The sequence below is a fragment of the Penicillium crustosum genome (assembly GCF_028827405.1).
Source record: "Penicillium crustosum strain IBT 35664 chromosome Unknown utg000001l_segment0_segment0, whole genome shotgun sequence".
NCBI classification, from domain to species: Eukaryota; Fungi; Ascomycota; class Eurotiomycetes; order Eurotiales; family Aspergillaceae; genus Penicillium; species Penicillium crustosum.
Genome location: NW_026623122.1, coordinates 1,350,888 through 1,376,678, shown reverse-complemented (window position 1 = coordinate 1,376,678; position 25,791 = coordinate 1,350,888). Strand labels below are relative to the sequence as shown.

The 25,791-nt window shown below is 47.3% G+C and overlaps 10 protein-coding genes across 10 annotated transcripts; 6 read left to right on the top strand and 4 right to left on the bottom strand.

Annotated features, from left to right (window-relative positions):
* Positions 1 to 43: 43 nt before the first annotated feature.
* N7487_000526 (uncharacterized protein) lies at positions 44 to 2,514 on the bottom strand (the record flags this gene model as incomplete). Its single annotated transcript, XM_056868274.1, has 4 exons — positions 44 to 1,060; positions 1,158 to 2,166; positions 2,219 to 2,369; positions 2,436 to 2,514. 4 exons carry the CDS (start codon positions 2,512 to 2,514, stop codon positions 44 to 46), a joined length of 2,256 nt encoding a protein of 751 aa, XP_056733058.1.
* A 2,134-nt stretch (positions 2,515 to 4,648) lies between these two features.
* On the top strand, positions 4,649 to 5,881 carry N7487_000525 (NAD(P)/FAD-dependent oxidoreductase; the record flags this gene model as incomplete). The annotated part of the gene is made up of 1 exon (XM_056868273.1): positions 4,649 to 5,881. The coding sequence occupies one exon, from the start codon at positions 4,649 to 4,651 to the stop codon at positions 5,879 to 5,881; it is 1,233 nt and encodes a 410-aa protein (XP_056733057.1).
* A 1,505-nt stretch (positions 5,882 to 7,386) lies between these two features.
* On the top strand, positions 7,387 to 7,806 carry N7487_000524 (fungal hydrophobin domain-containing protein; the record flags this gene model as incomplete). The annotated part of the gene is made up of 2 exons (XM_056868272.1): positions 7,387 to 7,555; positions 7,679 to 7,806. The coding sequence occupies 2 exons, from the start codon at positions 7,387 to 7,389 to the stop codon at positions 7,804 to 7,806; spliced, it is 297 nt and encodes a 98-aa protein (XP_056733056.1).
* A 1,641-nt stretch (positions 7,807 to 9,447) lies between these two features.
* Positions 9,448 to 13,374, top strand: N7487_000523 (ATPase P-type K/Mg/Cd/Cu/Zn/Na/Ca/Na/H-transporter; the record flags this gene model as incomplete). The annotated part of the gene is made up of 5 exons (XM_056868271.1): positions 9,448 to 10,338; positions 10,395 to 10,825; positions 10,879 to 11,024; positions 11,087 to 12,515; positions 12,576 to 13,374. The coding sequence occupies 5 exons, from the start codon at positions 9,448 to 9,450 to the stop codon at positions 13,372 to 13,374; spliced, it is 3,696 nt and encodes a 1,231-aa protein (XP_056733055.1).
* Positions 13,375 to 13,976: 602 nt separating this feature from the next.
* On the bottom strand, positions 13,977 to 16,478 carry N7487_000522 (acetyl/propionyl/methylcrotonyl-CoA carboxylase subunit alpha; the record flags this gene model as incomplete). The annotated part of the gene is made up of 6 exons (XM_056868270.1): positions 13,977 to 14,027; positions 14,233 to 14,683; positions 14,737 to 15,858; positions 15,915 to 16,012; positions 16,074 to 16,272; positions 16,327 to 16,478. 6 exons carry the CDS (start codon positions 16,476 to 16,478, stop codon positions 13,977 to 13,979), a joined length of 2,073 nt encoding a protein of 690 aa, XP_056733054.1.
* A 1,102-nt stretch (positions 16,479 to 17,580) lies between these two features.
* On the top strand, positions 17,581 to 19,117 carry N7487_000521 (uncharacterized protein; the record flags this gene model as incomplete). The annotated part of the gene is made up of 4 exons (XM_056868269.1): positions 17,581 to 17,664; positions 17,730 to 18,202; positions 18,260 to 18,362; positions 18,422 to 19,117. 4 exons carry the CDS (start codon positions 17,581 to 17,583, stop codon positions 19,115 to 19,117), a joined length of 1,356 nt encoding a protein of 451 aa, XP_056733053.1.
* Positions 19,118 to 20,234: 1,117 nt separating this feature from the next.
* On the bottom strand, positions 20,235 to 20,519 carry N7487_000520 (uncharacterized protein; the record flags this gene model as incomplete). Its single annotated transcript, XM_056868268.1, has 1 exon — positions 20,235 to 20,519. One exon carries the CDS (start codon positions 20,517 to 20,519, stop codon positions 20,235 to 20,237), a length of 285 nt encoding a protein of 94 aa, XP_056733052.1.
* A 561-nt stretch (positions 20,520 to 21,080) lies between these two features.
* N7487_000519 (uncharacterized protein) lies at positions 21,081 to 21,487 on the top strand (the record flags this gene model as incomplete). Its single annotated transcript, XM_056868267.1, has 2 exons — positions 21,081 to 21,276; positions 21,357 to 21,487. The coding sequence occupies 2 exons, from the start codon at positions 21,081 to 21,083 to the stop codon at positions 21,485 to 21,487; spliced, it is 327 nt and encodes a 108-aa protein (XP_056733051.1).
* Positions 21,488 to 22,685: 1,198 nt separating this feature from the next.
* Positions 22,686 to 23,676, top strand: N7487_000518 (uncharacterized protein; the record flags this gene model as incomplete). Its single annotated transcript, XM_056868266.1, has 2 exons — positions 22,686 to 22,757; positions 22,861 to 23,676. 2 exons carry the CDS (start codon positions 22,686 to 22,688, stop codon positions 23,674 to 23,676), a joined length of 888 nt encoding a protein of 295 aa, XP_056733050.1.
* Positions 23,677 to 23,806: 130 nt separating this feature from the next.
* On the bottom strand, positions 23,807 to 25,397 carry N7487_000517 (isovaleryl-CoA dehydrogenase; the record flags this gene model as incomplete). Its single annotated transcript, XM_056868265.1, has 6 exons — positions 23,807 to 24,221; positions 24,272 to 24,549; positions 24,615 to 24,850; positions 24,910 to 25,004; positions 25,083 to 25,170; positions 25,220 to 25,397. 6 exons carry the CDS (start codon positions 25,395 to 25,397, stop codon positions 23,807 to 23,809), a joined length of 1,290 nt encoding a protein of 429 aa, XP_056733049.1.
* Positions 25,398 to 25,791: the final 394 nt, after the last annotated feature.

Here is a 25,791-nt window from a genome sequence, read left to right as displayed (position 1 = left end):
CCTACACCTGGTGCTGCTCCGCCTCTTTCCATCGGCCCTGGTTCTAATACGTCGACGCCAGGTTGGCCATGCTACTCAGCGTGTCGGGATGGTCCACGCCGAGCTTCGTCTTGCGAGTCTCCATAACCTGTATCTCGAGCTGCTCCGCCTCTTCCCACCGGCCCTGGTTCGAATACGTCGACGCCAGGTTGGCCATGCTAGTCAGCGTGGAGGGATGGTCTACGCCGAGCTTCGTCTTGCTCGTCTCCATGACCTGCACCTGGAGCTGCTCTGCCTCTTCCCACCGGCCCTGGTTCGAATACGTCGACGCCAGGTTGGCCATGCTACTCAGCGTATCGGGATGGTCCACGCCGAGCTTCGTCTTGCGAGTCTCCATGACCTGCACCTGGAGTTGCTCCGCCTCTTCCCACCGGCCCTGGTTCCAATACGTCGACGCCAGGTTGGCCATGCTACTCAGCGTGGAGGGATGGTCCACGCCGAGCTTCGTCTTGCGAGTCTCTATGACCTGCACCTGGAGCTGCTCCGCCTCTTTCCATCGGCCCTGGTTCCAATACGTCGACGCCAGGTTGGCTATGCTACTCAGCGTGTCGGGATGGTCCACGCCGAGCTTCGTCTTGCTCGTCTCCATGACCTGCACCTGGAGCTGCTCTGCCTCTTCCCACCGGCCCTGGTTCGAATACGTCGACGCCAGGTTGGCCATGCTACTCAGCGTGTCGGGATGGTCCACGCCGAGCTTCGTCTTGCGAGTCTCCATGACCTGCACCTGGAGCTGCTCCGCCTCTTCCCATCGCCCCTCTATTCGATAAGCTTCTGCTAAAATTGTAGTGCTATTAAGGGTGTCTTTATCCTCGGCGCCACCAATCTTCATTCTTTGTTTCCTTGACATAGCTGCGAAATCCTCTGCAACCGAAATACTACCACATTTTATCGCATACCAAGCCCCCCCTGTAGAGTAGCGCAGCCCAACTTCGGAGTGAGTCTTGCGATTCCGGCCGATGTAAAACGGCCGACCTAACATGTGGAAACAGGGACCGGCATCTCTCCCAAGTTTCATATTCGCCTGTCGGGAATTCAGTATTTAGATTGCTGATAAATCGTTCCTTCCATTCCCCGTCTTGGCCATGGGTTTTCAACCACGTCCATAAAGTAAGCTGCACTAGCCGATGCATCGTAAACATCATACTATCTTCACAGGTAGCAATGAAGGAATAGTCTCTGAGAGTCGCAATGTCGTTCTCAAAACCATCTTCTAGGTCGTCTTCAGACGAACTGTCTGTATCTTCTCCACTGGAGGTGTTCGCTATTTCCCCTAGAGAACCCGAACTTCTATTAGTTTTCCCCTTACCCTGCACCCGTAGAAGATCCTCCGGAATACCCTGGCGGTCGAAAAAGCTCATAAGAGACAGTAAATCAGCCGCAGACTGCCTTGTTCGTCGGATATGGTCAAACGATATTTGCCAAGTCAATAAGATGGAGTTCTTTGCTTCCCAGTCTCGGTGCGTGTGATATCCCTCGTGATGAAGAAGCTTAATGGCTTGATGATCACTATGCCGAAGCTTCTCTAGGTATTGCGATACTGAGCAACGGGGTGAACGGTGGGTGATGTAGCTGGCCGCTTGTATAATCGCGAGTGGCATAAACTCAAGCTCTTCAACTAGCTGAACCAAGTCCGCTCTCTGTATACCAGAACCCAACTTCTTCTGTATTAGAACTAGCGCCTCGTCTATAGCCATTGGTTGCACATCGATTAGGTGTTTCATATAGCCGGCGATTTCTAATGCTACCCCTTTGTTCCGGCTCGTGATGATAATAGAGCCTTCCGAGCTTTCGAGAAGGTACTTGAGGGGTGGCTGCGTCGAGTTATGGTTCTGGGCATTTGCTTTATCATCCGTACTAGTTGCCAATGGTTTGCGAAGAAGCTCGTCATCATCCAAATTATCAAGCACAAGAATCCACTTTCCGATCTTTCCATCTTGCAACCAGTTCCCGAAGAGTTGGAATATATTAGCGTCACGGTCCCTGCGTCCGGGAATCTTAGTACGCTCGGCAATATTACGGAGACTTTCTTCGCTGCGGGCCGCATTACTTGCATGAACCCAGAAAACCCAGGTGTGAGGCGATTGCTGTCGGACTTGGTGGCAGTATTCGACGGCAAGCCGAGTTTTCCTATAGTACAGTTAGCCTTGAACACATTCCATTTACATCTGGGATGCCTTACCCCACGCCACCGAGACCAACGAGAACTATTCTAGACCCCGGGACCGACGATTGCTCGTGAATCCGATTAAGAAGGTCATCACGACCCACAAAGTCTGGGTCGTGTGGAACTGGTACAGTCGATAGAGGGTCAGGGCGAAATTCCAGTGGCTCTAGTAGAAGATAACGCTGTCAGTGGATCTAACATAGACCCATCACCATTGCTGTGGCAGACTTACCCGCGCCGAGATTTATCACCCCATTGTTGACGCCCACCTGAGGACCTGAATTTCTTTCACCAAAATTTATAGTATTCATAATCAACACACGATATACACAGCTGATGCCGGGTAGAACAAACATGAAATGTATTTTTTTTTATAAGATGCCCCTCCTCAGCCTCACTATCAGGTGACTTCACGGGCGCTAAGAGTTCTCGCCTTATTGGCCAAATACCCTCATAGGAGCAGTGTTCAGATTTTATATTTTTTTGAGCTGACAGGAACCAAAATTTCGTCGGTTGAATTAGTTGACTAAAATTAGAATCGCTCGCAGCTTACTAAGGTGGTGATGGAATGCAACCTGTATCCAGATCCTGGCGCTTGGGGAGGTAGTCTGTTGGTTTTTTTTTCTTCCTGAAATTAAAGTCGCATCGTCGATGAGTTCTCGATAGGATCCGATCAGAAGCCATTTTTGGCCCTAAATGGCCGTCTCTTGGTATAATTTTGGATTTATATGGGTTGCAACCGCTTAGGCTAGGTGGGGGTCGCCTCGATTCATTTGACAGCCCTAACATCTACGCCGAAGCCTTTGCTATGGTTGACGCTCGTCTTAAAAAGATTTCATCTCTCCAGGACATCTTTGTTGGGGTTTATGAGGAAGGACCAAGCTCAGACATTAGAAAGAAGATGAAAGAGCCATGGATGGATACTCAATGTGGTGGAGGAGCCAGTGGAAGAAGTGGAGTGGAACTCTCACACGTTGTGGGATGATATTGAAGACGACGAGTATCTTTGCCTTTGCGATTACGACGATGACTACGATATCGACAATAACAGTGATTTTTGGAGAAGGGCGGCGGATTAAAAGGTCTGAAGGTAGGCAGCCCTTTCCAGAAGTTGTTATAGCCCAAATCTATCAAATGATGGCTCAAACTGTCTAGCGCTCTAGGACGTTGTCTTTCGACACTCAGGAAAAAACGATCAAATTGAATGCACCGTGGAATAAAGCTATGATATTTGATAACTACAAGTGGGCAGATACATGTAATTTCAAACCAAGAAGAAAAAAAATGCAAACGTAGAGCCACTGCAAATGCCAATGCGATTTACTCTACATCAATGGTTATACCATGCTAGCCCCATCCCAATGCAGTCGTTCATCTAGCACTCTTGATCGTTGTCCAATGCAAGGCTGGCGTTATCAACGTGGCAGTCGATCCTAGCAGTTTCGCCTCCGGTAAGGAGGTAAATGTAGACTACGACATCGTCTATGGACGGGCAGGTAGTTACCCTATGTTGTAAATTTCAAAAGGCCCATGGACATTGTCGCGGTCTAGATGAATGACTGAACATATCTATTTACCTTAAGATATCAGGTGACGTGGATAGGAGATTTATATACAGTTAAGGTTATTTCCGGGCAATATCCCGGGTAGTGCAGTAGTTAAGAGCAAGCAACATTTGACAAACTTGCAAGGTTGCCATCTTAAAGATACACAGGGCTGGGTTCAATGCCTCTTGGAACCAAAGTTCGTGGTCGGATGGTCATCTGGGTCATGCACCACTGGGAATCCTCCTCTCCTTTTTTTGCCTTTGTTTTTCTTACTTTCCCCTCCCCTTTTTTTGTTCTGCTATATTAAAATAGAATATTGAAAGAAGAAATGCCAGGTATTGATATATACATAGGCTTTAGGCCATTATATGCAGAATGCAATATCTGTGAGATTTACGCGAAGAAGCAATCACTACCGATTGTGAGCGACCGTGATATATGGGAGAAACCTCTGCGTAGAGATACTATGTCGCCCGGGAGGTCAATGACAGGAAAATCTTGTAAACCCTATGTTGAGGCTATTCACACTTCCTGAATAGGCAATTCTCCCGACTTGGCAGATGTGTGAATGAATTGTTGACCGATCATTATGAATTTGCTAGGCTGTACAGGGTTTGGCACACGACCCCTATGTAGTGCCCTTACAGTATGAATCGATTAGACCGACACCCTGGTGCACCTGTTTACACTTCCTAGGCTATTCATATTGTTAGGCTATTGATGTTGTTCTTAGGCTATCTATGTTCCCGGGTATGGAATCCCGGATCGTGCTCCGGGTATACAAAAACATATAAAACTGCCAAGGACTCCGATCAACAGCCAGGGTTTTAAACACATATTTGCTACATCACCTAACAATTTACTCCACTGCCAATCGCGTGTACTTCCAACAACCAAAATGATGTCCAAAAGAATCGTCATCATTGGCGCTGGGTTTGCCGGCATCTGGAGTGCACTCTCCGCTAAACGGCTAGCGAACCTCACAAAGAATGAGAACACTATTGAGGTCTTGGTCATCGCCCCGGAACCATCCTTGGTTATTCGTCCACGACTATATGAGGCCAAAGCGTCCAGCATGACCCATGCTATTGGCACTCTTTTCCAAGCGGCAGGAGTAAAGTACGTCCAGGGATGTGCAAATACCATTCACACCGAGAAACACACCATCCAAGTCCAATCTGCTGACGGCACGGAATCAACCATTAACTACGACCGACTCATTTTGGCAGCTGGGAGTCGTCTGGTACAACCCGATGGAATCAAAGGGATCAAGCAGCATGCTTTTGACATCGATTCTCTAGCCTCTGCTACCAAGTTCGAGACCCACCTCGAGAACTTGTCTTCACTTCCAGCAACCCCCGCTCGTGATACCATCGTGGTGTGCGGTGCTGGGTTTACGGGAATCGAACTTGTAACCGAACTCCCCAAGCGCCTGGGACATGTCGCAAATCATCGGATTATTCTAGTTGGGAATGAAGACCAAGTTGGTCCTGCGCTGGGACCGGGCCCTCGTCCCGTTATCACGCAGGCTTTAAATGACCTCGGGATAGAACTTAAACTCGGTTCCGCAGTCACAGCAATCGATGCGGATGGAGTAACACTTGCATCTGGCGAGCACATCGAAACAAATACCTGCATCTGGACCGCTGGTGTGCGGGCTACGCCCCTAACACAGCAAATCCCAGGCGACAAAGATGGCCTGTCCCGTCTTCATGTCGACAAGTATCTCCGCGTTCCATCGGTTGAGCATGTTTATGCCACAGGCGATGCTGCTTGTGCTCTTGCCGATGACAAGGGCCACTACGCCTTGATGTCCTGCCAGCATGCAGTCTCACTTGGCCGTGTGTCGGGCCACAACGCTGCCGCTGATCTTCTCGGTGAGCTGATGACTGAGTATGTGCAGGCGACATACAACTGCTGCCTGGATCTCGGAGCTTGGGGAACTGTGATTTCCCAGGGTTGGAATCTAGAGGTCAAAATTACTGGGGATTTGGCGAAGAAGATTAAGTGCTATATCAATCAGAAGTTAATCTACCCCCCGATTGAGGCTAAGGAGGCGTTTGAATTGGCTAACCCGGTTGGACCTGATTCGGATCAGCTGTTTGAGCAGATTATGCAGGCTATCGCATAATCGTATGAGAACGTCGTACAATTCCCACGTTGTATCTACTTAATGATAGAAATTATATCGTTTAAAAAGAGAAATGGAATTTTTGTTTTTTTTATTTACTTCAATGCTGTTATTCATATTATAGTATACACGGTCAATACCTGCTGGGTTACCTGTCAAAGTGTGGCGGTGCGAGCTATGTTATAGTAATATAGCTACAGCTGCATATGGCCTAAGCTCGATTAGACTCTTCCACGTACTTTATATTGAGTAAATTATGTGACCACTGATATTTGGACGCTGCGATTTATGAGTGAATGTAATTCGAAGCAAAACGGATCACAAAGAAGGTTGTAGACTTAATCTTTATACTCTGTATACCTATATTTTAGAGAAGTGGTTGCCCTAGAGCTTATTCAATGTACGACCAAATTGCTTAAATAAACTATGGGCTAACCATAAGCTAGTTAGCTCTGTACGCTTCACTGTAGCTAAGTTGGCCTAACTGGTTAATAAATGCTGTCAGAGACCTGCGCAAACATACACTTTTATGTGGGGAACCTTGTAAAAGCTCTCAGCTAGGCAATCCTTTTAGCCCTGTATTTCAGCCACGCTGTATATTAATTTTGCATGCCCATTTTTAGAACGCCTAGTTTATTGAACGTTATCTCAACGACTTGGGTTTTCTATATTCAAATATTGAATATATTCTTTTAAACTGGAGCATCTGGTTAAATCTTTCCTTTATAGGTTTTATGAGGGTATTTGCGACTGGTCAAATTAAATGAACCAAAATTATTTGTTTCTTTCTGTTTCAATCTTATCTTCTGTGAATATCTCACGCCTCTTATGGTAGAATCTTTCCGGGCTCATGGTCTTCAAAGCGCGAGCGGAAATCAGGAGTATACTCTAGTGTTCTAGTGAAGCTAGATTTGAAAAGTATTGGTCGATAATCCAAGACTATCGAACTCTAGCTTTTCTAGAACAGTGATCCATTCTGCAGATATGCAATATGACGTATTTTCTGGGTAAGCTGCGCAGTCTGATATTTTGTAACTTTTGGCAACATAGTTTACGGTAATCTCTGAAATGATGATAATGTAGCCTCCTACTTCCCTTAAGATTGATATATTGGGTCAATAATTCATATCGATGACCATCAACAAGTAAGGAGATCAAATGAAAGGTCAAAGAAAGGTCAAAGAAAGGTCGGTTTTTGAGATATAAATGGAGGATATATCACATTTACTATGGTCTTATGGGGTGGCTGGCTGGTGTGATCAGCTCGCTTGAGAAATATGTTAGTTAACGTTATTGGGCGTAGTGAAATAGTTGTGCATTGAGCCCCCGATGGATCTAGCTGATCGACATGATCCGAGTGGGCACCACGGTGAGGGCAAATACCATACCAAAGGTGTTTCGCAGTATAAATCTCCCTAACTCTCACCCTTGTTTTATCCACCTTAAATAGTTCAATCTTCCACCCATTGTCTTCTTGATTCTTTCTTCACAACCGACATTTCAAAATGAAGGCTTCTATTCTTCTTATTGCGGCCTCCGCTGGAGCTACCCTGGCTCATGCTGCTTCCATCGTCGAGCGCGGTGACAGCATCTGCCCTGACGCGTCCTACTATCTTCCCCTTTGCTGCTTCACCACCTTTTTGGGCCCCGAAGAACTACTTGACTGCCGACATCGTAAGATAACCCCCCTCCACCCGACAGGGGTCCATGGATGCCCAGGTGTCGTCAACGCTCAGTCAACACAAAGCTCGTTTCTTTTTAGGGGTCCACTCTTACTGACCTACATAGACTCAATAGATGGCAGTGTGAAGGATTTTTCCGATTTCAAGAAAAGCTGCCGTGAGGTTGGTGGCGCAGCGGTAAAGTGTTGCAATATACCTTTTGCCGGCGAGCCTCAGCTTTGCGAAGACCCCGTTCGGATTTAGACGGCCCTATAGGTTACGAATTAAAATATCCATATGTTGATCGGTCAAATGATGGGGGGTATAAGGAGCGGATGTCCCAAGTACGTCGGTGTGGGGACTAGGATGCATGGAGAGGACGATTGGCGTGGATTAAGCTAGATCGCAAGATCTCCCCCACACCTCTTAGATAGAATATTACAACTAGAATATGAGAACCAGGGGGATTGACGCCGAAGATAACCACTTTTGAGGCCAGAAACGGCTGCCTTTCCACCGGTAAGTTTGGACGTCCAGCCGCCCCCCTCGTATATGGCATTATAGATAAAAGCCCTGTTGGCCAATAACGTCAAAATTTCGTGCATTGAGTATCAATCTATCTGTTTATTGAATGTAGGTCGGGAGCTAACAAGAATTAGATAATAGTAGAGGAAAATTACCAATATCAAGAAATTGTCAGGTGGGGAGTTTGGCTAGGTTGGTCTTTCAAACATAAAGCTTCCACTCCTCAGAGAAGGTCTTGGATGTTGGCTTTGAATATATACTGGAGACTTTTATTGATGTCATAAATGGGAGGGGGATTACATACAACACTTGCGGTCAGCTTGCCTCCGCTACAAGGCCAAGGGAAGTGGGGTTTTCGTCTCTTCATGAGCCCAAATTCTCTAGAAATAAACCTAGCAGGGAAGCCTAAATAACACACTAAGCGATATATCTCTAATAATACATCCAATGAGATTGATCTTGGGTTTATGGGGTGAATAATCCGGGGGTAGGGCGATTTTGCAAACGCTGCAGACGAGCTACACATCGTCGCAACACGCATTATTTTGAGTAGTGGTATGTCCTCATAGGCACTCAGATTACAATGAACGTCGTATCAAACGTTATTACAGTATATGGGAAATGATATAGTAATGTCCTGTCCGGGTATATGTCAGTCCATATTGTAAAGGCTGGTAAACGTGACGTAATTGTCACATATCCGACTCGCCTCCCATTTCTTGGGAGGGCACGGAGTGCAATTGATTTTATTTTGACCGATAAAAATATAAGGTTTAGTGGGTTCTCAGAACTCGCAAGGTAATTAGAGGTCTAGATCGAGGCGCAGTCGAAGTTTGTAGCCACCCATCTATATGGTGGCAACCCTAGACCGATCATATTTCGGTTGGCATGGTGAAGGCAATTTCATTTCTCTTCGTCGACAAGACCTGACATACAGACAAAGGTAAAGGGGCCTCTGGATACAGCTAGATCCAGAGAGAAAACGCACCAAGCCCTCAAGAGCTTGCCTTTATCTCCTAGCTTTTGGCATACGTAGTAAAATGTAGTGTTCACTAAAGCTGTCCTACTTCAACGTAATTCGGTACAGGGGCCCGGGCAAGGAAAACACCCCGGATAGAGCTCTTAGATTTCTCGTGTTCAGCATCACACTCACTCAAATATTTCTTGGCATCCTTGCTGGCCGCGAGCTGTTAAACGATTACCATGGATGATGACCCTTCCATTCCTCAAAAGCTTTCTGGGCACCACTACACAGCCTCCTTTTGGAAAAAGCATAACTATCCAATGGCCTGAAATATGAAATAGTCCCCTCTCATTAGAGGAGAATCATTTCTATACGATCAACGTACTGACGGGACGAGTACTATGCAGAACGCACCTATGGCTTCTTCTCGTATTGATTCGGATCAGCACCCGGCAACCCCGGCCTCATTGCAGGCGACAAGCCCTTCTGATGAGGATGCAAGGGTCGATTCAGATGCAGCACTGCCGGTGATCTCTCATGCTTCGGATTGGCATTCGCACTCAATTGACGAGAATACCTTGCGTCCGCGTTCGCAGTCGATCTCATCCACTGAGGCTACGGTGGTTCGCTCAAGGACTCTGTCAGATATATACTCGGATCAAACTGTGAAATTTGAGTATGACGATGTGTCACTGTTGGAAGCACTAGTACCGGATGCTCGCGATGACGCCGATTTTCACGTTGACAATAATCGGTTTGCCTTCTCGCCTGGACAGTTGAACAAAATGCAAAACCCCAAGTCCCTCGCAGCGTTTTTTGCCCTCGGTGGCTTGCAAGGGTTGAGTAAAGGCCTACGAACGGACCTTGATACAGGCCTGTCCGTCGACGAGGGACGACTGGATGGTTTTGTAGATTTTCAGCAGGCGACGTCACACCTATACAATACACCTTCTATCGCTAAATCGCGACTACAAGCCAACCCGGCTCCGGCAGTAGCTGTAAATACCAACGGTCGTCCGAACTTTGAGGACCGTATCCATACTTTTTCTAAGAATAAGCTACCGGCTCGAAAGTCACCTGGGTTGTTGAAGCTGTTTTGGGTGGCCTATAACGATAAGATTATTATCTTGTTGACGGTCGCCGCTGTCATTTCGTTGTCTTTGGGGATATACGAAACGGTGGATGGCGGCACAGGCGTGGAGTGGGTGGAAGGCGTCGCTATCTGCGTGGCGATTCTCATTGTCACCGTCGTCACCTCAGCCAATGATTGGCAAAAGGAGAAACAGTTTGCCAAACTTAACAAGCGAGTAAGTATTATATGATTCCTCCAATATATGTGTTATTTTTTCTAACCTTGTTTAAGAATAATGACCGCGACGTCAAGGCTATTCGCTCTGGCAAGCCCACAATGATATCTATTTACAATGTCATGGTGGGCGACGTACTCTGCCTGGAGCCCGGTGACTCTATTCCCGCTGATGGGGTCTTGATCTCGGGTAATGGTATTAGATGCGACGAATCATCAGTCACCGGCGAGTCAGATCATATAAAGAAGACAAATGGCTATGAAGTCTGGCAGCAGGTTATTGAAGGCCGCGTGAATAAAAAGCTTGACCCGTTTATGATCTCCGGCAGCAAAGTTCTCGAAAGCGTGGGCACCTATCTCGTGACTAGTGTCGGACCTTTTTCAACATATGGTCGACTTATACTATCGTTGCAGACTTCCAACGATCCTACACCGCTCCAAGTGAAATTGGGTCATCTTGCTAATTGGATCGGTTATTTAGGATCAGCGTAAGGATTACACCCCCTAGATATCAAATAGGCGCGCTAACAATATATTATAGTGCTGCCGTCATTCTCTTTCTCGTCCTGCTATTTCAATTTGTCGCAGATCTTCCAAATCATCCTGATCAGAGCGCGACTGTGAAAAGCCAACATTTTGTGGATATTTTAATTGTGGCCGTGACCGTTATTGTTGTCGCAGTCCCAGGTAAGTAGTTATTAGTAAACTTTTATACTTCTTTTATTATAGATGTACTGATATTCCCCTAGAGGGGCTTCCTCTCGCTGTCACACTTGCTCTGGCATTTGCTACAACTCGTATGGTTAAGCAGAATAACTTGGTTCGCGTTCTACGGGCCTGCGAGACAATGGGAAATGCTACGGTAATATGCTCCGACAAGACAGGGACCTTAACGCAAAACAAAATGACCGTCGTTGCTGGCATCTGGGGCTCGCATCAAAGCTTCAGTAGATTATCAGAGGGCGAAACTCAACCTAGCTCGGTAGGTATGCTAGAGAGCTTCCAGCAACTCACAGCTCCTATACGAGATCTTATTGTTAAGAGTGTTGCCTTGAACTCTACCGCTTTCGAGGAAGGGACCAATGGCCAAAAAGAATTCATTGGAAGTAAGACTGAAGTTGCACTACTTCAGCTAGCTCATGATTATTTGGGCATGGATCTTACCCTAGAGCGTGCATCCACCGAGACCGTCCAGCTTTTCCCATTCGACTCGGCGCGGAAATGCATGGGTCTAGTTTACCGCCTATCTAATGGGGATTACCGGCTCCTTGTCAAGGGGGCTTCCGAGCTCATGATTGATACGTGCTCTATGCAGATCGCAGATATAACTACTTCTAAGGAGAGCCTCCACACGCAAGTTCTCTCAGAAGACGATCAGCATCACATCCTTGAGGCCATTGACCTATTCGCTAGAGGGTCCCTTCGAACAATTGGAATTGTATATAAGGACTATGTGACCTGGCCTCCGTTAGGGGCTAGGACGCTAGAAGATGACCTGCATTCAGCCGATTTTGACGATATCTTCCGAGACATGACTTGGGTCGGAGTCGTGGGCATCCAGGATCCTCTTCGGCCTGAGGTTCCTCCAGCAATTCGCAAGTGTTATTCTGCAGGAGTACAAGTCAAGATGGTGACTGGGGACAATATTTCAACTGCTATTGCGATTGCGTCGTCTTGTGGTATTAAGACCGAAGGTGGGTTAGTTATGGAAGGTCATGTTTTCCGAAATCTGTCGGATACGGAATTAGACCGGGTGATTCCCCAACTACAGGTTTTAGCTCGGTCTTCACCAGAAGATAAGCGTATCTTAGTGGAGCGGCTCAAGAACCTTGGGGAAACAGTCGCTGTGACGGGCGACGGCACAAATGACGGGCCTGCTTTACGAACCGCGGATGTCGGATTTTCTATGGGCATTACCGGCACTGAGGTAGCTAAAGAGGCTAGCTCAATTATCCTCCTAGACGACAACTTCCGATCTATCGTTACAGCAATCGCTTGGGGACGGACGGTAAACGACGCCGTCGCCAAGTTCCTTCAGTTCCAAATCACGGTTAATATCTCGGCCGTCATTCTGACATTTGTGTCGTCCATCTATAGCGATTCGAACAACCCCGTGCTGAATGCCGTGCAGCTGCTCTGGGTGAACCTCATCATGGATACTTTTGCTGCGCTGGCACTGTACGTAGTAGCCTTTATATGCATAAGTATTATATCTTGCTAACATATGACGGAATATAGAGCCACCGACGGCCCAACGCCTGAGATCCTAGATCGAAAACCCGTACCTAAGAGTGCTCCACTCTTCACTATGAATATGTGGAAGATGATCCTCGGACAGACAGTCTACAAACTTGCCGTGATCTTTATGCTCTACTTCTCTGGGGACCAGCTTTTAGGCCCACAGCTAGAAAAGAACGACCAAGAGCTTCGATCAAAACAGCTTTCCACCGTTGTTTTTAACACATTCGTTTGGATGCAAATTTTCAATGAGTTGAATTGTCGCCGCCTTGACAACAGGTTCAATGTCTTCGAGGGGATGTTTCGAAATTATTGGTTCCTGGGTATCAATACTGTCATTATTGGCGGACAAATAATGATAGTCTATATTGGTGGTCAAGCATTTCGCGTGACTCGTCTTAGTGGGGTTTTATGGGTTGTCTGTCTCATCTGTGCCGTGGGCTGTATACCGTGGGGTATGATTTTACGCATGATTCCCGACCACAATTTTGCTTTCGTCTTCAACGCTATCGTCAGTGGTTTGTCTATCGTGTTGTGGCCATTTATTAAGGTCTTTCGGCTATTTGGTAGGGGCTTCAAAGCATGCTTCCGGCCTATACCCAGGTTCATTCGCCGGGTTGCCTCTTGGCAGTTCTCTAACCATGGCGATGACCCTTCTCTTCAGGGGCCAACGAATTCTCAGGCTAGAGATAAGGAAGTGCCTGGTTCTATGAAGGGGAGGCACCGCGATGCCCCTGAACACCACCAAGTGCCACCGCAGATCTCGGTACCCTCCATTGCAATCACAACTCCTCCTTGACTTTCCAGTGGCTTGATGTGGGCCTAGAAACACCGTAGATGTTCATGTCGTCAGCATTGATTTGTACACTAAATACGAATAGTAACATATAAATATTAAAAAAGCAAACGTAAGAGCAAATAAAGCAAAGCAAATAAAGCAAAGCAAATAAAGCAAATAAAGCAAATAAAGCAAGCAAGCAAAGGATCTCGAAGCATATCATAGGCAAGTATATAAATCGTGACAACAAGGACAAAGAATTAGCGAGGTAGTAAATCATCGAATCGAGGAGAGAAGAATTCAGGGGAACAGATATAGAATAATCCATTTAAAGAACGAGTAGACTATAAAGCTAAGTGAATACCCTATAAACGAATAATCGGTACTGCATTACTCTAAAAGCCGTGCAACCTCCTCACAATGCTACCTACGCTAAGAGACCGAATAATTCAGATCCTAATAGTGAATTATAAAGGCAGCAAGGGCCTAGCCGTAGTTTACGGTCGAAATGTAAAATAGAGGTCTTTTTAAGTCGAAGGACATTGAAGGGAGGATACGTGACGGCGTATACATAGGAGAATACAACAATTTATAATGGATAATTAGACACTAAAAATCCCACTCTATTCGGACTCGGTGAATTCCACCAGCGGTGTTCCACTTTTACATTGATCCTGCAAGGCATATGTTAGTAAACTGTTCTTGAATCTTCATGTAGAGTCGCAAGATCTTTTTCCTCTCCCCAGCTTTAACTTCCGGGTAAAAAAAAAGAAAAAGCAGCCCAGAAAGATAAACAGGGGGTGCAGAAATCGAAACAAAAGACGTCACGCGGGTCCAGGAAATTCAAGACCAAAGTCAGGGGAAATGCGTGTGACTTACTCCTTGTTTATGCACGATCCGCGCAATGGTACCCTGTTGTGGGCTGCGAATCACCGTCTCCATCTTCATGCTCTCAATAACAACCAAGGGCTGGTCTTTCTCCACCACATCTCCCGCCTGTACCTCTACCCGGAGCACCTTGCATGGCATCGGGGCTAGGACGCTGTTTGTCACATCCTTCAATCCCAATGCCTTCTCCATCCACTTAGCCCGGGGCACTGTGAGCCGGTACTGGGTCCCACGCTGGAATGCGATAATAGTGTCCTCGTCTCGAACCACTGTTGTATCCAATCGGGTGTGCGGGAAGAACGATGTGACAATGTGTGACGCTGGATCTAGGCGGCTCACCACCTGCTCAAAGACTCGTCCGCCGATTTCCACATTGAATGTGTCATCTGCTGTCTGCTGCACCCGCACATTGAACGTGGGGCCGTCAGTAGACCCTGGGCCACTGCTCTCAGTAAATGACAATTGTCGCTCTTGGTAACTAGGAGTGAACCCGACCGTTGATCCTGCAACTCCGACTGAGGATCGCGCCCCTGAGACGGCGTCGCGATGAAGACAGGCCAATGCGACCTGCGCCAGCACCTCCTCTTCAATGGTCTTCGGGGGAAGAGCTCTTCACGGTGCTTCTCAATGTAGCCAGTTTCAACCTCACCAGCGATAAAATCCGGGCTCTTGCAGATGGCCTTTAGGAATTCTATGTTGGTCACGGGTCCTGCGACTTCATACTCCTCCAGAGCAGCAGCTAGCTTGCGGAGAGCCTCCTCACGATCTACACCGCGTACGATAAGCTTCGCGATCATGGGATCATAGTGGGCTGAGACATCATCTCCTTGCACAAAGCCAGCGTCAATGCGGATATCATCTGAAGTAGTGGGCGTTCGCACATGGAGTAGACGTCCTGAGTCAGGGATGAATCCCTGCGCTGGGTTTTCGGCGTAGATTCGGGCCTCGATACCATGACCACTCTGAGCGATACGCTCTTCCACTTCTTCTTGCGTAAGGGGCAGCTTGGCTCCTTCGGCCACCAGAATTTGCCAGTGGACAAGGTCCTGTCCTGTGACCATTTCAGTCACGGGATGCTCGACCTGGAGACGGGTGTTCATTTCCATAAAGTAGAAATCTCCAGAGTCATTGTCAAAAATGAACTCCACTGTACCAGCACCTTCATAGCCGACGGCCTCGGCAGCGGATCGTGCCTTTGCCCAGAGGTCCTTTCTAGTTGCATCAGGGAGATGAGGCGCCGGGGATTCCTCTAGAACCTTCTGGTGTCGCCGTTGAATACTGCAGTCTCGCTCTCCTAGTGCGACGGAGTTGCCATGCTTGTCTGCAAATACTTGGACTTCAATGTGCCGCGGCGTGGTGATATACTTCTCCACCAGCACATTGTCATCTCCAAATGAGCTCATGGCCTCTGACTTGGCCGATTCAAGCTGAGCTTGAAACACCGCTTTGGAACTGGCGATACGCATTCCCTTTCCACCACCTCCTTTGACGGCTTTAATAAGCACTGGGTATGTGATCTGGTCCGCCTGCTCCTCGAGGAAGGCAGGGTCTTGATTGTGTCCGTGGTAGCCTGGGACGCATGGTACACCGGCAGCTGTCATGATCTCCTTGGAACGACTAGTACGACACATTTTGTAAGCATATTAAGCATTCAAATACCACAATGAACGTACCTCTTATCGCCCATATCCTCAATGGCCTTATACGGCGGGCCAATGAAGACCAGTCCTGCCTCCGTACATTTTCGCGCAAATGCAGAGTTCTCACTCAACTGCATATCAGGCTCTTAGTTAATATCCCACCTAGAATCTAAATATTCACAGTCAACTTACAAAGCCATAGCCAGGGTGTATTGCCTGACACCCTTCTTTCTTTGCAATCTCAATAATCCTATCACCGTCGAGGTACGCCGACACCGACCCCAAATTAAAAGCGAAGGGGGAGCTCAAGGCATGTTGAGCTCGGCTATCCGGATCGGTGTAGAGTGTTGTTACGCGGATACCACGCTCCGCGGCAGTGCGTCCAACTCGTCTAGCATATCGAAGTTAGCACCATTAATTATACCTAATTCTGTGCTCAACATACAAAGCAATTTCTCCTCGATTGGCGATAAGAATTGAGTCCAGCGATTTGGTTGTATTTGATGTGTTAGCGGCCGATGATATAGCTCGCGATGTTCTGCGGGCCGCGGTCGGGGTTAAGCGGGGGGTAATGCGGAGAAGGGATGAGAGGGTCATGACGATGAAAGAACAGCCTTTCCAGCTGTAACGAGGTCTTTACAGGGTAATTTGGTTCACAATGCAAGCATAATCAAGGTATTTCGAAGGGATAAAATAGAGAATGGGAAATGTTCAAGGGTTTGGAGAAGCTCTTGTTGAGCCGACGCAAAGCGAGATTGCGGGGAAAGCCGAGAGTATAGGGTGACATAAGCAGCTGCTTTGGGAAATGCCTGATCACGGGGTCTTCCACCCAGACGATGTTTGTTAAAATCCTCCATGGCTGGCCAAGTGGGTAAAATATATAAATGTTGGTTATCGCGTGAAAGAGCGATTGTGGGGAATACCCTATGGTTAAAATCCCCACGGGGAAACCTGGAGGGTTTGGATTCTGGGGTTGATTGCTTAGGGCGACACCCGTTATCTTTTAACGGTCCTGGGTTTCTGTGCTGGATATATTGGCAAATACATAACGCGATATGATTTCTATCCTATCTCACAGTCTCAACATCACGCTTCAAGTTTTTTCTTTCTATTTTTCAAATAGAGGGGAACCAGTCGTCCTGCGGACCGTGATTTTATGTTATAGTTTGGTAAATTGCCATATCAGCTCCTGTGATACCCAACTGACAAGTCTGGAGACTTCTAACTTATCCGCCAAGCCAAGACCTTGGTAAGATAATGCTAAAACAAGACTACGATAGGCGTTTGGTTTACATCTCGGGAGATACCAAGAACTTGTAGATCTATCTCTTGTCCTGCAGGGTTATGGAATAATAGCAAACTCACTGCGCATGGGAGCAATCTCGATTGCTAGCCCACATCTTAATAAAAACAGAAAGTTTTCAAACGTGGATATGTGATCCGATAACACTGATGTAATCCCGGTGATATGCTCCGGACAGAACTTCCTTGATAGGAATGGCTTATCTAGGCTGTAGCGAACTACCCAGGTGAGTCAATCTAAGCGGAGTAACTATACCTTTAGTTGCACCGACTATTAAAGAATGTGTTTGTGGGCTGAAATTATGCCTTTCTCGCTCCTAGATCATAGCTTGTGCTCTAAAAATTGAAAACTAACAGCAGTTACCTTGTTGGACATTGACATCAAGATATTATACCAATGATGAATCCCTTTAGCCTGGTGAAGCAATATATCTGGGACTCTTCCCAGAAACCAATCAAGGAAGAGGTATTCGATCCAAAAGTATGTACATCTAGATAAATTCTTACACTTGACCAAAACTTCGCCTCTAAGATTTCATCCAACAGGTACACCTCAACTACACCCCACCTTCAAAGAAATTTTCTATGCAAGAATTGCTTCTAAGCCAAAGTCCAACTGCATCTCCCATTGCAGGAACAGTGCCATTTCCATTATTGTCAACCGAAGGTGTCAAAGCCTACCGAAGGGCTCTATTTCAAAAGGATGTTATAGACCAATGTGCCAGCTCCCCATTCCCAGGGACTTTGGTCCTCCGTGATGCAGTGAAACAATCAAAGTTTGTCAATGACTTTTGGACGCACCCGGAGACAATGAGGATTGTGTCTGAAGCAGTCGGTGTACCTCTGGAGGTGGTGATGCCCACGGAAATAGGGCACACTAACATTCAAGTTGAAGGCACTACAATCGCAGAGATGGCCAGCAATCTCAAACCTGAGCCAGTGGTGGAAAAGCTCGAGTTGAGTGCCGAAGATCGAGCTTACGACCCTTTGAAAGATGCTAGTGCTATCATTCCATGGCAGTAAGTTCATTCCTAGCCACCTTGCCTGTAACAGTGACAAGACTAATTGGACCAAAGCTATGACTCGTATCCTTACGTTTGTGTATTGATGCTGAGTGATACTGAGGGTATGATCGGAGGCGAGACATATATCAAGAAGGGAGATGGCGAGGTACAGAAGGTGTGTAGGGATTTATTTTATTGCGACTGAGATATTCTTACTAACCAAACACTGTGAAGGTTGAGGGCCCCCAAATTGGTCATGCTGTCATGCTCCAAGGCGGCGAAGTCTGTCATCTTGCTGCCCGGGCGAAAGGTGTGAAGGAGCGGATATCAACAATCACTTCATACCGTTCTACGGTGTCAAACGTTTATGACTCCAGCTATATCACCAACGTCCGCCCTTATGCAGATACAAATTCTCTCTACCCTGAATGGACACAATACCGCCTGCGGAAGTTGAGAGATGAGCTTACCCATTATCTTGACAAGACGGAGACAGAAGACCCCGTCCAAGAGAGGAGGGACATACAAAATCTTATCGATCAGCAGATTGATTATCTACAACGAACATCTCGACAGATGGTTAACCCTGAGTATACTCAGCAAGTTTTGAAGAAGTATGGCAGGCCGTCATACTACGATGCGCCTAGAATTTGGGAGACTGTTCAATCACTACCAGAATTTGACAGACTTGCATCAACCGCAGATGAGGAACGACGCTGGAAGCCGGAGAGTATCTATTGGACGGACCTCCAGAGATCCATTGAAACAATTCGGTTAGGGAAGCCTCTTCAGAGTACTCTTGGAACGGGTGTGCGGGAGAAGACGAGAAAGTACTATATGGGGGATGAACTTCTACGGCAAGGACTCAATGAAGTATTCTTGGATTGGTTGGGGGATTCAGGTATCTGGGAACTTTACTGCAACATTTGATAGGAAGAAATTGAGTCAATTATTACCATGAGATCCGAAGTTTATGCCGGCGAGTAGCTTTCAAATTGCACAAATATATTCACATCCAAGATACATCCCCAATCAAAATGCCGAAAAAGAACCAGTTGTACGATGATTGTCTTTCTACTATACTATAGTATAACAAGATATGCATTCTATAATAAATGAAGAATCGAAGTGATAATCATAATTTAAATTTTATTGTGTTGGGTCACCAGACAATCCGAAAGAGAGGTGCCATGCCCTCCCTCGAACCATCCAGCAACGACTAAATAAAAATCCTCTCATCAGAGAGCCCGAAAGAGAGGTGCCATGCCCTCCCTCAGACTGTCCAATGATACCTTCCATCCATTGAATCCCGGTTTCCATCATTCCATACAAAAGGTAGAGCTCAATATTCATCTCCGACATAAATTCGAGGCCTCGTTAAAACCAGCTTGAAGAAAACCCTGTGGGATAAATACAACCAGCTGGAAAGAGTACCTCGTACATAGTTTGAATCTAATCTCCTCCAATTTCCTTCCCTTTCCTTCTCTTTTTGCCTTGAATCTCCTCCATTGCCTTGTTGCCTTGTTGTTCTGTTGTTTTTGGTATTTTTGGTGTTTGGGGGGTTGGTGGATGTCATCACTCCATCCACCTTGGACATCAATCTTGATATTGGCGTTGTTTTTGTTGTTTTTGGGTTCTTTTTTCGTTTTTGGGCGTTTCTGGGGCCGGCGGGTGGTCATCACTCCATCCACCTTGACCATCAACCTAGTATTGACGTTGTTTTTAGGTGTTTTTTTGTTGTGGGTGCTTTTGGCGTCGGTGGGTGGTCATCACTCCACCCACTTTGACCATCAATCTTCAATCTGGTATTGGCGTTGTTTTTGGATATTAATATTGGTTTTTTTTTTTTTCTTATGATTTTCGTCGTTGTTCCAGGGCCGGAGCAGTTGCGTCGAGTTTCTCGGGGACTTATCGGGCAGCATGGCAGCTCATACCCATTTTCTTCTTCTGGGTCGGCTGGATGGGAAGATAAGTCCTCTCTAGGATTCAACAGATAGCTGGGCTGCCATGCCTGTTTTTTTTCCCTTTGGGTTGGTTTGATGCGCAGTTAGGTCCTCTTGTCTCTTCGGGACTCATGGGTGGCATGGGTTGCCGTGTCTGTTTTCTTCTTCTTCTTCTTCTTCTTCTTCTTCTTCTTCTTCTTCTTCTTCTTCTTCTTCTTCTTCTTCTTCTTCTTCTTCTTCTTCTTCTTCTTCTTCTTCTTCTTCTTCTTCTTCTTCTTCGGGTCCATTCGATAGATAGTGGTGACAGAGCAACCCATGCCTGTTTTCTTTGAGGCTCGTTCAATAGGGAGTTGAGTCTCGAAGAGACAAGAGGACACATCGAGTGGCATGGCAGCCCAAGCCCAATTCCTTCTTCAGGGGCGGCTTAATGGGCAGGTAAGTTTTAAAAAGGACTTAACAGATGGCGTGGGCTGCCATGCCTGTTTTTTTCCCTTCAGAGTCGGTTTGATGCGCATTTGTGTCCTCTTGTCTCTTGGGGACTGATGGGTGGAATGGGCTGCCGTGCCTATTTTCTTCTTCTTCAAAGCGTTCAGTGGGCAGTTGAGTCCTCTTGCTCCTTCAGGACTCATCGGATGGCACGGGTTGCCATGCCCTTTTCTTATTCACGTTCGACCGATTCTCCGACGGGTTATTTCCATTTCCAGAAAGCTGCCATGAGCTGCCATGCGCTTTTCTTCATGTTCGACCGATTCGATTTCCTCCAGTGAATACTTTCCTCCAGACGGCAGTGTCGAGCCGTCCATGTTTCCAAGAGACTGTCTTGGGTTATCGTGAAATTGAGGCCTCATTAAAACCGGCTAGGAAAGAAACCCGCGTGGGGAAAGCTTCCCAGCTGGAAAGAGTGCCTCGAGTGGTGTCGTACCATGTTGGTATCAAAGATACTGTGGTGAATGTCCAACCGGGAGAAAACCACGTGGGAAAGGCTCCCGGCTGACTTGAAGTGGTTCACCAAGAAAGGTTCAACGAGGTTGAACGTCCAGTCGGCAGGAAACCCAGTGGGAAAAACTGCGGATCTGGATGGGGATGAGAGAGACCTTGACAGACGTCGATTGAACCGGTCCCACACGATGCCAACTCCAGCTGGAGGTATGTCTTTCGTACATTGCAGTCTCAAACCAGGTATCAGTCACAAGGCGGGTTTTAGAGCCCGAATTATCAGTTCCAAGTGAAGACCACAGGCGCCGCAGTCTCCACCCAGTACGTCAAACCAGGTATTAAGAATGCGGATGCTCGGTGTTCGAAGAGAGACCCGGGCCCTGGTCTCTCTCTAAACACCGGCGAAGATGAGAGAGGGTGAGAATCTAGGTTATCAGCCCCCATCAAATTGCTTCACTGAGGACATCAAACCCAGATATAGGAATCGCGGGTGCTCAGCACTGTGAATAAAGGCCAGGGCCCTAGCCTCTACCCAAGCACTGAGGTGATGAGGTTTACAAAATTCAAAATTCGAAGCATACAGGTAGTTTCTTCCAAAAGACTTTGGTTGGTTTGTTAAATTGAATCCTCTTCAGCAGGTGGGGGTCCCAGTTGGGACAAATGATGGGGGGCCCGGGGAGGTACATCGCGTGGGATGGTTGTAGAAGGAAAGTAAAAAAGGAGAAGGGAGAGGAAGAGGACGGGTATATATAACTTTGTATGACGTAGACTAAATAGCTTCCGACATCTATTCAGGTAATCAGCGTATATTCTATGAGATGAATGGGCTGTATAGTTTAGATGTTCGGTCTGAATGAAGGAAGTGTATACTGTAGAAGGTATAGTACTTGGAACTCACTTGGAGGGCTAGTATATTTGAAGATTATCACGTGAACACTTATGATGCCATATTTAGAAAATGGTCGAAGTCATTTGATGTCCGAATCTTGGATATTGCGTGCATTTTCGATATAACTGCTGGCCGCTGTTGTATACAGAACGGAAGGCGAAGTCAAAAAAGGCATGCAAACGACAAGATCTGACAATCATTTCATGCATAGAAAGCCTAAGGAAAACCATAAAAATCATGTTTAGAATGAAACAGAAACATAAAGAGAAGCGTATAATCCATGTCTCTATCAATTATTTAAAGTCATGAAAAGCTGTGTGGGTGCCTTGTTTATCAGGCCTAAAATTGTTCTGCTTTCTTGGATGACAGATTCTAAATACATCCCCTATTCCCATTGAGCCCATCTTCTTTTGTTTTCATCGTATTCTCCGTGGCCAAGACTATTGAAGACAGAGCACAACAAAGATGAGCCCATAGGGTCAACGCGATGTAGATCTTTAAAGTGGAGAAACGCCAAGGCTTATGTTAGCAGGATTGCCATCTTCTTCAATGCACGATCAGTCCGATCTTCACTCCGTCACGTCAAGCCGTGCATCCTCGTTTTGCTCGTGCTATACATATATTTACTTGATTTACTTTCGTTTAAGTCTTGTCATTCATTTAAGAAACGCCTCCTCGAACTCCTCACCACTCGATCCTCTTTCAACTTTTTTTCGGTATCCACTCCAAGATGTCCGACGACGATGAGTACTATGAATTTGAGGATGATTACATGTACGAGGATTTAGTCCCAGACCTGGTTGTAAGTCAGATTCTCAAGGCGATGCCTAAATCAAGCAGTGCCATCAAATCTGCACGAGAAAACATCATCAATTCAGACCCTAATCAAAACTTTGCTTGCGCAGGACGACCTTGCCGCTTCCTCATACTACGAAGCCGCTCTATACGAAGACCCTGGCATTGACGTCGAAGACTATTTCAGCGACTGGGACTATTATTCAGATGATTACCACGACGATGACGCAACCGTCGAGCAAAGCGCAGAGAGAAAGAAACGAACCGAGATCGCAGCGACAGCACCACGACGAACGAAGGCATCTGCCCGTCCAAAAAGCCAAATCGCCAGAATCCCACCGACAAAATCTCCCCTGGTACCGGATATCGCCTCTTTCCAGGGCGTGGTGTGGAAAACACCCGCGCTGGACCGGGACCAGGACGTCGCCATTCTATACGAGCCGGACACGGGCGAGAAAGTCGCGCTTCTGGAGAACTGGCGGGAGGTCTTTAAATCTGCTCAGCCGGCGCTGGATAGGTCGCGGCTGAAAAAGCGAAATGTGGTTGAATCCAAGCATGTCGATCTGTCGCTGGCTGACGACGAAATGCTCGCTGGTGACGGCACCGACGAACCCGATAGTGAGGACGAAATGTCCGATGTTGTCTCGTCGGATACTTCAGTCGTCGATACTGGGGATGCTTCAAATACAACTCCGGACCCGGATCCGGACTCTTTCCGCTCGATGAAACTGTCTTCCCCGCCGAAGGTCGTGATTCCGTTGAAGAGAGGGCGGAAGCGGAAGGCCGTTGTACAGAAGGATGATACCGACGAGGACACGGCCTCGCCTCGTCCGAAGAGAGTCGCGTTGCCCAAAGGCGGTGGTGATAAGGCTGCAAAGCGTGGTGCGGCACCACCGGTGCGCAGGTCTGCTAGGCAGAAGAAGTAGGGCGGTTGTGTTGGTAATGCTAGATATAGGGCTATTTATGACATATACAACGATTAAAATGAATTTGCATATACTCTCCAAAGGGATAGTATCGTCCGAAAAGAAGTAATTTTGTGTATAATTCTCTTGACTAAGCATACTCCTTGTTGAATGCGCGTCCGATGACCATCCTACGGATCTCGCTTGTACCAGCACCAATCTCATACAACTTTGCGTCCCTGAGAAGACGCCCAGCAGGTATCTCGTTGATATACCCGCTGCCTCCCATGAGCTGGATGGCATCAAGCGTGCATTCAGTCGCGCGTTCAGCGGCGTAGAGGATTGCACCAGCACAGTCCTGAGTGCGGACGGTCAGCTCGCCAGGTGCCACGGCGGCATTGTCTACCTGCCGTGCTGTAGCGTAGGTGTATGCACGCGAGGCAGCCAGCTTAGTGTACATATCCGCAAGCTTGCCCTGGATCAACTGATTGTGGGCGATCGGGGTACCGAATTGCTTGCGCACATGTGTGTAAGGAAGGACAAGGTCAAGGGCCGCTTGCATGATTCTATGGAGTGTTAGAATGGGAGAGGTGTTCTGTGGTATGGGATGGCTCACCCTAATGGTCCTGCACTCAGGACGAGTCGCTCCAAGTCCAGTCCCTCCATCAAGACACGGACACCGCGGTTCACCTCACCGAGGAGGTTCTCCCGGGGGACGAAAACATCCTCAAAGATAAGCTCACCTGTGTTAGAGCCACGCATACCCAACTTGTCTAGCTTACGTGCGCAGGAGAAGCCCTTGAAGCTCTTCTCGACTATGAACGCTGTGATACCTTTGGATCCTAGCTCAGGCTCTGTCTTGGCGTAGACGACAATGTAATCGGCATCAGGGCCCTGTAATAGATTGTGAGAAATGAGTTCGACACTTCCAATCCATCTATGCCACCAAAATGACTTACATTGGTAATCCACATCTTGGTTCCGTTCAAGAGCCAGCCTCCGTCGACTTCCTTCGCCGTGGTCTTCATGCTGACTACATCGGAGCCAGCTGAATGCTCCGACATTGCGAGAGCACCGACCTTCTCGCCTGATAGGAGACCAGGAAGGATGCGCTCTTTTTGTTCTGTCGAGCCATTGAGGGAGAGCTGGTTCACGCAGAGCTGGGAGTGGGCGGCGTAAGACAGACCGATGCTTCCTTTTTATACAGAACTGAGGTCAGATCGATTTTCAAATAGCATATACTAGAAGACCTACCGGATGCTCGGCTAATCTCTTCCATCACCACGCAATGTGCCTGGTAGCCCATACCCAAGCCACCGTACTCCTCGTTGGCTGTGACACCGAGGAACCTTCATATATGTCAGTATGCGCTGTACAACACACTCCCTTCTTGGAGAAGAGAGTTGACCACTTGAGAAAACCCATACCCAGCATCGCCCATCTTCTTCCACATCTCCGCTGGGAACTCATTCTGTTCATCTGTCCGTGCAGCAACATCGGCTGGGATCTCTCGCCCTACAGCAAAGTTAGAAATGCGACTTGGGCAAGAGCGTAGGTAACGTACTTGTGAAATCTTGCACACGTTCTCGTAGCTCTAGAAGATCATCCTCGGATGGAGGTGCAAAGCCCGCAGGGTGTTTTGTTGAGATGGAGCGGAAACATGGGGTGAGTGCGGGGATGCGGTTTAACCGCACCGCGCGCGTTGATGTACGAAGGAGAGAAGGGAGGGTTAGAGATGCCATGGTTATATCAGAGAATCGATGTGGAATGTAAAAGCTGGGGGAATTGTCCTTGGGGAAGTGGACCACTTAAATATGTGTGCAGGGGGTGCGGTAGTCCTCGGCGCGCAATCAAGGACTGGTTACGCTCTATGTATGAACGAGTTTCCCACCTTGGAACATGCAAGTCTTCACATTTTGAAATTTCTGACCGATATCATGATTTATCTACAAGCTAATTGATTTGTCTACTCTATACTCTTTTTATTCCATCAATTGTGTAATATCATTTGGTCGTATTTGGTCTTTTTTAGTCTTTCTCATGAGAATGATGATGGCCCTCGGGTATACGCGGCAATCGCCGCACCTCCGCATTTGGGGAAACCCCAGCTTTGTGCCTCCCTTCTCTTCTGCCGTT